This window comes from Siphateles boraxobius, unplaced genomic scaffold (genome assembly GCF_051911475.1).
Source record: "Siphateles boraxobius isolate OS27281-9 unplaced genomic scaffold, OSU_SipBor_1 29, whole genome shotgun sequence".
Classification (NCBI taxonomy): domain Eukaryota; kingdom Metazoa; phylum Chordata; class Actinopteri; order Cypriniformes; family Leuciscidae; genus Siphateles; species Siphateles boraxobius.
In genome coordinates, this window is record NW_027508908.1 from 4,894,827 (window position 1) to 4,908,265 (window position 13,439).

General features: G+C 35.0%; 1 protein-coding gene across 1 annotated transcript in view; it reads right to left on the reverse strand.

Annotated features, from left to right (window-relative positions):
* Positions 1-13,439, reverse strand: part of sorcs3a (sortilin related VPS10 domain containing receptor 3a) — a 309,488-nt gene that overhangs the window by 200,007 nt on the left and 96,042 nt on the right. The window contains exon 2 of the mRNA XM_077246248.1: positions 6,912-6,979. Within this exon, the coding sequence (XP_077102363.1) occupies positions 6,912-6,979 (68 nt within the window). The remainder of the gene's footprint in view (positions 1-6,911; positions 6,980-13,439) is intronic.

Genomic DNA, 13,439 nt, shown 5'->3' on the forward strand with positions numbered 1-13,439 from the left:
ATGATTGTTCATGTTTATTGATATTTCAAAATAAATTAAGGCCTAATGAATATGAAATGTTCTTGTTGCAAATTGATAAATTACTGCTCCTCTGTAATTCATTTTAAAAACCAGCCACCAAATAGGAAAACTAGAGACTGTAAGCTTTCAAATGATATATAGTTTGTCAATATGACTTTAAGTTTTTACTAAGATATTATTGTTCTAAATATATAATGGCATGGTGGGACGGTGACAGGGTACACTTTAAATATACTCTTGTATTTAAGTTTTGAAAGGCAGAATTCACAAACTGAGGTCATACTTTTAGTGATTTTAAAACACATTTCAATGGCATTCCAAGTAAACTTGAAGTGTGCTAAATGGCATTATTATTGTGTGCTCCAAATAGAATTAAGTACACTAATCTTTATAAATAGACTTTAAGTATATCAATTTAGAATACCGAAAGTACAATAGCAGGGTATTTATATTAAGTACATAAATATGCAAATTTATTTGTAGTATACTTAGTATAAAATAAATGTATTTAAATTTTTTGGGGGGGAGGTATGGAAGAGTAGACTCTGATATTATGATTTTCATTTTCTCTCTCCTTCCGCTCTCCCAGCATTTCTTTTGTTTTTAGGAGGTGTTTTTGATAGTATGTTCACACAGACTCTCACATCCTCATTAAAATTGCCAGTGTGTTTCAAAGGACTCTGGTTGGTGTTTGAAAAGGCAAAGCTCTGTAAAAGAACTACCCTCAGATTGCAATTGAAAGTTTTAACTTTCATCCCTTCATTCTTATTTCAGTATGTGTGTTTGTTTTGGTTGTGCAATTTGTTTTAAAATGTTCCATTACCTTTATGCATTAGATTTTAATTATTTTACTTATTGATAGTTTAAGAGTAATGGAAGTAAAATTAGTTTTGTTAATGAGTTTAAGTGCAGGCACTATTAAAGGAGTATAGGGTTTACATTAAGTGGAAGTTCATTCTAGGACTCTGCATCAGAACAAACTTCAAAATATTCGTGCAACTTTTTGGACATGAATGATAACCCAAATCATACAAATCGTTGAGGAGTGATGTACTATTACTAAATGATCAATCTTACGAAGTGTCAAAGCAAAAAAAAAAAAAAAAAAAACAGAACAAAACACTAAAAAGAAAAGAAAAGAAAACAGAACAAAACAAAACACACACAAAACAGAGCAACACAGACAATACAAAAACAAATCAAAACGAACCGAAAATAACAGACACAAAACACACAAAATAACAGAGCAGAAATAGAATAAAACACACACACACAAAAACTGAACAGAAAAGACACAAAACAGAGCACAAAAATAAAGTGAAAAAACAACAACAAAAAACAAAACAACAAACAGACAAGACAGATTGGGGCTCTTTTGATTTGGGCAAGTAAGTAATCATCTAATAACTTTAAATAAATCACCCTTATAATAGCACAACAACATAGCAAAATCTACTAAGAATACCTTACAAAACCCATAGCAACTCCATAGCAACCACCCACAAGCATGTGACGTCCAGAAACAAGGATGAGCATGCATCGTTTGCAGTTTTGAAAATGTATTAATAGTAATACAACATGATTTAGTGGTTTGTTCTAATTCCAGGGTATTTTACAGCACAGTGATATATTCTTAGTATTTGCAGCCAACTGAAAACAAGACGTGCTCTGAGTGCCACGACAACAGAAAAGGGGCATTAAATTAACACAGAAACACAAAATAAAAGCCTATCTATAATGCTACTCTTTTTCAGCCTTCCAAGCACTTGCATTTTCTTTGAATATCAGCAAAGTTGATACTAGACTAAAATAAGTATAATTAGTTTATATTCATGCAACAGCACATGCAGCTCAAGGGTTTCAAACCATAGCAACTGTACATGGATTCATTTGTTTTTGGTGTGGATTTGTCTGAACAACATGCTCTGTAGAGTTTTTTTTTTCTTGACAGACTTGCATTAACAGCACAAAAAAGGAAATAAACAACAGTGATGAAACCAGATTTTTCATCAACAGAACCCTCTCAATGCAACAGATAAGCTCTGGAGGCAAGCAAAATATGACATGTGTCATTATAATAAATAATTGGGGCCGTGACAAAAGGAAAATGAGACCTTTAAACCTTCCGTCTTTATGTTGGCAGATATTATCTGTCAAGTATATGAGTCAATTACTCTTTTTAGACTATTTTCCTTAGAATGAAAGACCCTTGGGGCCACTAACGCAGGACAGGGAACGGTCTGACTCCCATTTCTGACACATCTGGTGTGTTGATGGGATTTTAATTTGATTACAGCAAACATAACAAGTGCCTCTGAGGCTGCTTCTGAAACTAGAAACCGCTCGCAAATCCAGTCTAGTGAGCACATGCTGATGGCGGTGATGATATTCTCAATTTATTATTATGACAGACACTAAATTAGAATTGGCTCCAGGATATAAGGGGAAGTCCCACCAGAGTGTAATTAAAAAGGTAAGAATATCAATGAAAAAAACAGAATGTGGTAAATGACCTTCTGAATAATAATCGTTAGTGATTTATGACCGTCGGAAGGCACGGGGAGGGGGCAAAGCAGCACAGAATTTTCATAAATCTTATATATATTAAAAGTAGAGGTTCATACTGAAGAGGTTCATGAGCAATGTTGAAGTACAGCAGAGTAATAAGGAAGGAAGGAAGGAAGGAAGGAAGGAAGGAAGGAAGGAAGGAAGGAAGGAAGGAAGGAAGGAAGGAAGGAAGGAAGGAAGGAAGGAAGGAAGGAAGGAAGGAAGGAAGGAAGGAAGTGGACCTTGTGTTACAACAAGAGACTTTTGAACTACAAACAGATTAAACACTTACTGAAACAAGACATGGGTGGATGGATGGATGGATGGATGGATGGATGGATGGATAGACATATAGACATATAGATAGATAGATGGATGGATGGATGGATGCCAAAACTGATGTCTGGCCTGAAAACAGTACCACGTGTAGACAGTTTAGTATTTACTATAAAAAATAAATTCTAAATTGTTGGAATAGTCAAGATTTCACTCAGTCTGGTCTGATCAGAGTGCGTTGTTTGAAAGTCGAACAAATGTCAATTCCATAAAGCCACTAAGATTGTAAAAAAAAAAAAACGCTAGATGTTTTTGTTTTTGTTTGTTTAACCCTAATAAGAGATGGCACAAAGAGAATCCCTGGGGAAAATGAAGATTGCCCAAGTTCTTGTTTTTCCTCTGGCTGAGAGGTAAGTTCTGACTTCTTTAAAAGGTCAGGGACATCAGGTAAGTCCTGCTCTGAAAGGTCTGACTGGTGTTGCACGCGCTGACCTGTGAAATATCAACTCTATATAGGACCTGCTGCTGCCAAAATGATGCAATTTGAAAGTCTGTCAGCGGTCACCCTTGCATGACCCCTCTCGGGAAGCAACGTCAGACGGAAGGAAGGAATGGGGGAAGATGGTGCAGAAACACGTCCATTTGATGCGGAAACCATATGACGTTTTATATATATATATATATATATATATATATATATTTGGGATCACAGCTATTTCAGTTTTGAACACTTTTCTTCTCCTCCTGTGAATAAACTTCTATCCTAACAAAGCTTAAGGATGTCTCAGACCTTAAGAGTTCTATTTGTTGCTGATGAATTATAAATAAGATATTAGGTGTTTCCTCTTCCTCTGAGAGCGCAGGATGCTTGCATAAGAAAGAGGTACAGTGCTTTGAGCAAAACAAGTGTCAGTTATTTTCCTGCCGTCGATATTTCCTTCTCATCCACATACAGAGGGGTTCATTCACTTTGAATATTATCTGGGAAAAAATGACTGATCCGGCTCCATTGTTTAAGGTCACGCTGTTCATTAAAACTGACACGCCGTTTCTCAGAGCGATGCTCGTGCCCTGACCTTTCTCAAAAAGTCAACAGCTGTCTAGTTTTCTGCTAGCGGAACTAAACTTCAACAATTGCTCCTTCAAAATCCACCTCCATCTTAATTGAACTTTGATCTCAATTAACAATGACGGTGTGTGGGCCTTGAAGTGTATTATATCATGAAAAGCCACTGGTGGTGACCAAAGCTAAACGCAGGCACAGGAAGAAAATGGCAATCGGAGCCAGGGTTGTGCTTAGATTTGCTGCAAGCCTGTGTAAATGAGCACAGAACTCTCCAAAGGCCTGATTTGTGGAAAACTGAGTATTAGCGAGCCATCATTTTGTCAATACATACTTTCATTGCTGTGGGAGCAGTCATTGTGATGTAGTATAACTGCGGCTGCTCTGAGCCGCAGGGTTTAGCAGGCCAGTGTGAGAATTCAGTCTTCCTCATGACAGCTGGGTTTGTGTTTGCATTTGGGTTAGTGCTGATTGGTATTACGATGGTGTTTTTTCAAATATTTCTTTCTCTTCATCTCCATCTTCAATCCATTTTTCTATTTCAAATGACATACATATCAGGGTTGAATAAAATTCTGAATTGAAGAATGAAGAGGCATTTACTAAATTGGAATTCAAAGATATTCAACACTGGCAATGCATTCTGGGCAATGAAATTTTCTTCACCCTTCTATGAAAGGTTTTAAATACTATGAACTGTGTGGTCCCACTCTATATTAAGTGGCTTTAAGTACTATGTACTTACATCAAAAAATAAGTGCAATTTACTTATTGTGTTCAGGTTGTATTGTAAAACACTTGCTGCTATTGAGATGTGATACTAGTAAGGTTAGTGTCAGGTGTGGTGTTATGGGTCGGTTTAAGGGTGGGTTGGGGTGTAAGGGAATGGTCAACAGTGTAATTACAAATGTAATTACATAAATTAATTACAGCTGTAATTACATGCAGGTATTTTCAAAATATAAGTACAATGTAAAAACATATATTTACACAATAAGTCCATTGTATCAAATTATTAATTTCAATGTAAGTACAAAGTACTTAAAACTAAATACAAAACCTATAAACCTTTCAACTAGTGGGCTTTCTTTGTTCCAAAAATTTAATCAAGACAACATTACACAATATCAGAAAACTAAAAAAAATCATTATGTATATATATTAATATCTATGCATCCTTGTATTTAAAATTGTAATTCAACACACTAAAATAATTTGGTGTACATACAATTTTCACAATAATTACAATGAAATGGCAAGTAATACTTTGAATTAAAGGGGTACTTTACCACTGGCAAAATGGGCTTTCAATAAAACTTGGATGCTTATATAGCAGAATTTTTTTTTTAATTGATGCTACCTGCCTAGAGAAAACTGAGAAATAAGGCTGTCTTCCCTTTTGCCAAATAGGAAAACTTCTACACCCATAATCCACTGGGCAGGTTGAGCCCAATTTATACTTCTGCGTCGAACTACGTCGTAAAATGCGTAAATTCTACGCGATTGGTCTGCTGGGACCCCTCCCTCGGGTTTCACATGCTCCCTCTGCATGTGTAATTGCGCGTCAACGCGGACAACGACGCAGAAGTATAAATGTAAACCAACGCATAGTCTATAGCGAAGAGGCTCCGGCGTAGGTCCGACGCAGAAGTATAAATCAGCCTGCAAAGAATCGTAAATAAGTAGAGAGCACCGCGACGGAAAATCTGAAAAACCTCTGTGTTTGTAGTCAACATTTCAAACCAGATGACTATGAACACAGTGCTTTAGAATTAGCCTACACAAGACACATCCTCCATAATGTTTTACATGACTGAATAATGTTGTTTTCTGTCACGATTTGAGCGTTTAGAAACAAAATTTATGAGACAGTTGATGTCAGATTTAATTACGGAAAATAACAAATTTCGGCTGTTGTTCAGCTGAAGTCAGTTCAGTGTTGATTCAGTTTTGTTGTAAAGATAATCAATTATTAAATGAAATTAGTACTAAAGAACTACTACTATAGTAGTAAAATAAGGAATCAAATTCAAATCTAAAAGGCATTCTCAATTTAACTGAAATATAACACAACTGTGATGCACATACATATTATTGCTGTTGCATATACAATTATATTCACATAATAGATGTGATAGGCAAGTAGTGTAAAAGCTTCCATTCTTTAAATGCATTTAAAACTGAATTATATACAGTATAATTGACTTATCCTTCCAAATTCTTTAATCTGTTGTATTGTATATGCTTTAATTCCACAATGATTTATATTGCACAAAGAATGAGACATCCTTGAATAAGAAAATCTATCCATATATTCTCAGAAAATCCATTAACCTTGAAACCCTTCTAAAAAGAGCACTGCACTTGTCATCTCAAATCAGACGTCATCCCAAATCGTCAGACTTAAGCACCTCAATACGGAGCTTCTCTCTGTCCAAATTGAAGTGTTCAGCTCACCGTGTGAAAGATAAGGCTGCTCCTATTACTCTCAATTGCACAAAGCATCTAAAAACACCAGTAAACGAGAATCAAACAGAGCCAATAAGGATTACGAAGGGATGACAAAATGAATTGAATTTGAATTGTAGAGGACTTTTGTAGTTTGGATCAGTGTCAAAGTCTTTTTTTACCCCCTCACAGCTCTGAATATTAAGAATTAGGCTTATGTGCTACTTTCCAACTGAGGATATGAATTATTTAAACTAGTAATAAAAAATAAATATTAAAAACAAATGTTAAAATTAAATTAAATTAAATTAAATTAAATTAAATTAAATTAAATTAAATTAAATTAAATTAAATTAAATTAAATTAAATTAAATAGTATTGGCTAATAACAAATGCTCAAGATGGAATGTTCCTGAAGTTATTACTGCCGCCCCTCACTTCAGGCAAAACCACACAACTCCGCTCCCATACTCTAATGTAATGGAGAACGGGAGATGAGATAAGATGGGAGGAGAGAGATGGGAGACAGAGGAAGAAATGGTATCTTTTAGCTCACCTCCATAGAGTGCTTTCTGTTACACTGCCAAGATGAAAGTCATACAGCTTGGTGAGAATCAGAATCACCTGTGAAAAGAAAATCAAGAACACGATAAATCTATATGCACTGATTTCTTGTCATATATTCATTACCCTTATTTAGTTTATTCACATTTATATTCATTGCTGGGGTTTTTTATTTCTAAATTATTATAACAGGAGACATATTGCCAGAGGCTAATGGCAGGACATAGTAGCGAACAATTCAAGTTAACAATAATAGTGCTAGAGCTCTCAAGAGACAAAACTGAACTTCCATGATTCTCAGTACCATAAAAATAAACTCACTACTTTTTTGAATATCAATAGAAACATTATAATTGGATTCAAGCAATGGCTGTATGTATGTATATAGCAGTATATGCTGTATACTGTTGTACAAATAAAATTTGCCCTGCCTGTTTACATTCACTTATATTAACACAAGACAAACTAACTATGTGAGTAGCAAACTAAAATAGTGCCAAGTTGGACCTTTTTCACTATCAACTTAGCTGTTTAGAAGCCAGTGGCATCTAAGCAAGGGTGGATAGCTATGCTCATTTTCCAAAAGCCCTTCAATTGTTTCTTTTCCTGACCCCTGCGTTGTTGTGTTTACTTCTCTTTTGTGTCAACAGGTGAGACTCAATCAGGCTTCAAGGCTTTAATCTGGGCGGGATTGATAGTTGATAGTTCTCAACCCTGACCTTGGGCTCTATGATCTGTGAGAGCTTTTACCCTCAGGGTCAGTGAGAAGACAGCGGGAGCTGAACCAGCCGTCCAGAACGGCAAACACTCATGCATGCACCCGCATAACACATTCACAACACTGGCCCCATGAAACGCCTCGACATACTTCACTGCGCACACCACTGAAAATAATAAAGGCTTAAAAATGTGTTTTCTCTGTGGTTTCCTTCACTTTATGGTGGCACAGTATAGTGGGGTAAGATGTGTCGCCTACTTAATCTAGCAAATACACGATCATATACAGCTGCCTGGACCAGGCCTAAAACGAACAGGGTATTTATAGTTAACTAAAACTATGGCCATTCAAAAAAATTTTACTTGAAATAAAATAAATGTTAACGGAAATAAAATATAAAAAAATAGTTTAAAAACACTGTATATAGACATATTAAAATTATATGTCTCATGATTCAAAATATAAATAAAAATATAATAGTATCTCGATACAAAAATAAAATGGAAAAACACAAACCACACAGCCATTTTACATAGTTTATATTTCAATTTATTTTATTTTATATGCTCATTACATATATAAAAATAAATTACATATTTTGTTCTTATATTGTATTTTAATTAATGTATTTTTATACTGATTAAAGTAAATATAAGCAAATCACTATTTCTTTCATTTGGTAATTGTTTTCTCCTAAAATCGTTTGGCAGCAGACATTCTCTATAGAGAAACAACATGAAGCAAAAAGTGGCACAGCTTACCCCACTCTTCACTATACATAACCGTTTGGAATTTAAACCAATAAGCTGACAGCATGGAAGATATGTTTACAGCTGTTACAGTAACTTATACAAAGCCAAACACAAAATTTTAGACAAAATATTGGCCTACAAAAACTATAAACAAATCTCTAAAATGACTTCCAAAATGAATTTAGCATCTTCACGCACATTAACACAGTCAAATGGTGGACTGACTTCCACCATGACTTAATTACATTTGAAACCAAAAGCACATACATGAACAGCATGACATTATGACATTAGGCAACAGACAGTTATATAATTAATAAATGGCTCAGTGCTTATACATTTGCCTAACAAACGCAAGGTGGAAGACAGCAACTGACAAAGGGCAGCCATGATTATAAGTCACAGTTGCAACACATGGTCCCTCACGCTGACATTTTACATAATTACAGCCATTTCCTTATGTCAGAAGCTGCTGTGTTTCCTGTTCAGGTCTAGGTAAGTTTGAGATTATGGGTTTCATTTGCATATTCATATTCATTTTCCTTTGATAGCTTTGCCTAGTGTAAAACAGGCCTCTTCCCTGAAGCAGGGCGACAAACAAGGTGTCACTTTGACTCATGTTGGTAGTAGCGACTACTCCGTGTCTGTTTCAGCAGATAAAAGTCACGAAACGTGAACAACATGTTGGAGAGGGGGAAAAAACTGTTCAAACCTGTCTTCCTCAAAGAAAGAGTCTACTTGTTGTCTGAGAGGTGATTTGTGTGATGATGTTTTATGGTATATTTATATGTGTTTGTTGGATTGTCAATTGTATGTCCTTTTCCTGCCTAGGGTTCCAAGAAGCTTGTGTGATGATGTTTTATGATATATTTATATGTGTTTGTTGGATTGTTAATTGTATGTTTTCCTTTCCTGCCCAGGGACTACAGATGAAATTTAGCTTGTAGCTAATTCTGGTATGGCTGAATGCCATACACTGTCCCTATTTAAATAAATAAATAAATAAATAAACTGTACAACCAAGAGGTTAAAGCAAACAAAAAGGCCAGCCGTGCTGCATGCCTAACCGAGCGATGCTGATATTTACAAGCAAAAACAAAAAAATTGTGTTTAGACTGATGGAGAACAGATGGTTCAAACCAAAAAAGATCAGTCTAGCCAACTCAATCTTACAGGAAAATGTAAATATTTTACGAGATGGTGATTTCGTATGAACTTCAAAAGTAAGCATCTTCCCCTAATCCCACCTCAAACTTAACCGCCACTGGGGTGTACGCGGATCATACGAAAATGTACGTACGAGATTGTACGAATTAATACGAATAAGCAGTGCTTGACATTAACTTTTTTGCTCACCAGCCACTGTGTTTTCAGCATTTTTACTGGCCACAATTTTGACATCGATATCATGGGGGAAAACTGCCACATAGATATTTTTAAAATTATATCATAATTTGGCAGCAGGTATATTAGGCTGCTGTCACTTCAAGTCCTTATGCACGGATCCATTATTCTCTCTCAATCATTTACATTCACTTAAAATATAACTGACTGTGTTTATGTAAGTACTCGCCAAGACCGACATTTTTTTTTTTTTTGTGGGTATTTGACTGTTTAAGCGCAATAAGCAATGAAAAAGAGCTCAAATTAGCTCTGAGAGGCGGCTCTACGGCTTTACGCACTTTGGGTGTGAGCACAAAATATGTGGGAATGAGTAAAATTATGAGCAAAAAGTACAGTCCTGCACTAAAATTCAAGCCCTATAACATCAGCAATATTCAACCGGAGCAAATGAAACGAGTGAGTGAGGGGAGGCGGGTTTGTGTGTCAATTTACTGTCGGAGAGATGAGAGAGCGAGAAAGCGTAGCTAGTATTCTGCGGAAAATTTGTATTGGAAGTGTTTCAGATGATTCACTATCAAAATATCATTTTGACAACACTATATTGCACTTAGTTTATAATTCCAGATGCCTTTTTAAAAGACTACAATTGGAAAATGTATATATTATATATAAAATTCAACCAGACAAAGTGGCTAGTAGGAGTCAATGCGTTATTTGCCAGACGCCACTGCTGAAATCTCCCCGCATTTGGAGATTGGGTTGGTCTAGAACAGATAGGGGCGAGCCATTTAAATAAGAAGAGAAACAAATTATGGGAAGTCTTGCCCGAGCAAGAAGAATCACAACCTCTGAACTCTTTACTCCCGCTTAATTCTTATGTCCTGTTCAGAGACCCCGGGCCATTTTAATAGAGATTAACAGTAAATAATTTAAAGAGAAATAAATCCTCTGAAAATATAGACTTGATCTAGAAATTGAGAGACACGCACTTCAAAAATCCTGAAGTGAGCAGAATATAAGCCAAAAGAAAATGATTTTTTTTTTATTATTATTTTTTTAAAATCTTTTTCATAGACTTACTATATTATATTGATCTTTAAAAAATAAATAAAAAAATTACATTGCCGATACAGAGAAAATCCCTGATATATTTGGAATGGATGAAAGCCACAGTGCTAGAAGCAAAAATAGCATAGCAATATAAGGAAAGAAAGAAAGCAAGAAAGAAAGCAAGAAAGAAAGAAAGAAAGAAAGAAAGAAAGAAAGAAAGAAAGAAAGAAAGACTTATACAGGTGTGTGTGAGAGACACAGAGAGATTTCTTGTTGTCCCTCAGGCTTTCAATTGTTTATTGTGTGAAAGCCTCAGCTGCAGTGGCATTTTACACAAGCACAGTGTGGAAGCTCCAACTTCTTTATGCCATTCTGCATTGTACTTTCCAGCAGATCAGCAGAACTCTTGCTGACAAATAAAGCATGGATCCACCTCTGATTACTGGTGCTCGGGATAATACACAATAAACCACTGCAAAACCAGCAGAAGTTAAGTTCCAAAAGTAGACCCCAATCACTCAGTCCTGTTAATCATAATTTCAGGCGTCCCACTGATAATTCTTCCAGTATCCCTCCACCCCAGCAATTATAATTATATTATATTATATTATATTATATTATATTATATTATATTATATTATATTATATTATATTATATTATATTATATTTTATTTTATTTTATAATATTACACTATTGATCTGATGATGACATCACTGTTTTCTGCAGAACTGTTTTGCAGATGAAATAAACTAATTTAATAATTAATCATCTTTACAAAAATAACTAAATCAACAATGAACTGACTTCAGCTGAACAATAACAGTTATCACTGCAAATCTGATTTGAAACTGTATTGTATTGTATAAAGCGCTATATAAATAAAGGTAAGGTGACTTGACAACTTAATGTGTTTTTTTTTTTTAATTAACTTGATTAAACGAAGTAAAATTTGACATCCAATTAGTTTAGGTCAGAACAACAAACATACAACAAGTTAATTTAAATCCATAATGTTTTGATGAACCCACTTAATAAAAATAAAAAAAGTTAATACAGTTTCATTTAACCAGACATGCTGTTATACTAAATACAATTCCATTCACAACATAAATCAAAATCATCACAGAAACTCTTGTAAACATCACTGAGCATTAAACACTAACAACACTAACAGTTAGTTCTCAAAAAACAAAAGATTCACAATCCCAACATAAAATGATTGGGCTAACATCTATTTAAAAAAAGAATTTTTTTTGTTGCATCAGCTCATTTTAACAAAGTAATTTGAACAAGCAGTAAAAATATATATTTTTTAATGTTTAATTCCTTTAAAAAAGTTCCAATTATTGTGTAGTTGTCGTCATCCATTATTACATTCATACATATCCATATCCTTTTTACAATTTGTATTCGCTGCAAGGAGTGTCGGAGCCTATATGAATAAATATAGCCTAACTGTGCATCTAATATATAAAATATTTAATAATTGCAATATGATTTTTTTTTTTTTTACCGAATCTTACATCCCTAGTCAGAAGCCTGAGCAGAAAAGGAAATGTTTGCAAACTATGTTCAGCCACTGATAAATCGGTTTTGAGCATTTCATTATATTTACGTTTGTGCAAAACCCATAATCCATTTAGCTTTCAGACTGTTGGTTTTAATCATTGAGGCTCAGAGTCCCATTCATGAGCTCACCCACTAGTTAATTCATTTATTTAGTCACATGATTACTGTGTGTACTAGTAAAAAGATGATGGAAGTAGACACTACTCATTCACTGATCCTGCTCTCTGCAAAACCCCAATTGACCTGCAATTAATCAAAGAAATGTCAATTATCTATGACTTGGATTATCATTATTGGGCTTTAATTAAAGCAACTGCGACAAACAGAAATATTATTAGCATAACTAAATGTTCCATGCTCACAAAGACCAATTTAAAGTGTCAAACTCAATTTCGAAGTGACACGGTTTGCCCCACTACTAATGAAGGGACTAATGGCTTCTTTAGAAAAACGCCTCTGTCTCTTCCAAACTCTCTTTCCATCCCTTTTGAAGCATCTTGAATCCTTTTATCGCCTGTTAGCTGGAGGCTATTGCAGGGTCAACTACATGCTGACCCGTGTGGCCATAATTTTACTATTGCATTTTAAGCAGGAGAGTGTGAGGCCTGTTTATGAATCTGCTGATTTTTAATCAGCCACTGAAGTCAAAAAGCTCAGCCAAGATTTTTAGGAATCAACTGTTCAACTCATCAACACAAGATGTTTTTAACAAATGCACCTGCAGTTAATGATGGCTGACAGACAAATGTTTGAAAATGTCATCGCTGCCTCTTGGCTGACACTTTTACAATGTTCAGCGAGACATAACGGACGCTGAACAGATTGTTCCTCTGCGGCAGAAGGCAGATTTAATGTTTCAGCGCCACATCATGTCAAAACAGCATTGCAGGTGGGGACTGAAACACTCCCTATGGATTAGAGCAAAGCATTAGCCTTGATGCGTCAACATGTTTGATTTAGATGTTGCAACAGGAGTAAAGGACATATCTATCTATATATCTATCTATCGATCTATCGATCTAGCTAGCCATCTATCTTCTTGACAAACTTTGTTTTTCTAGTTAATAATTAGTCTGAATTCCTGA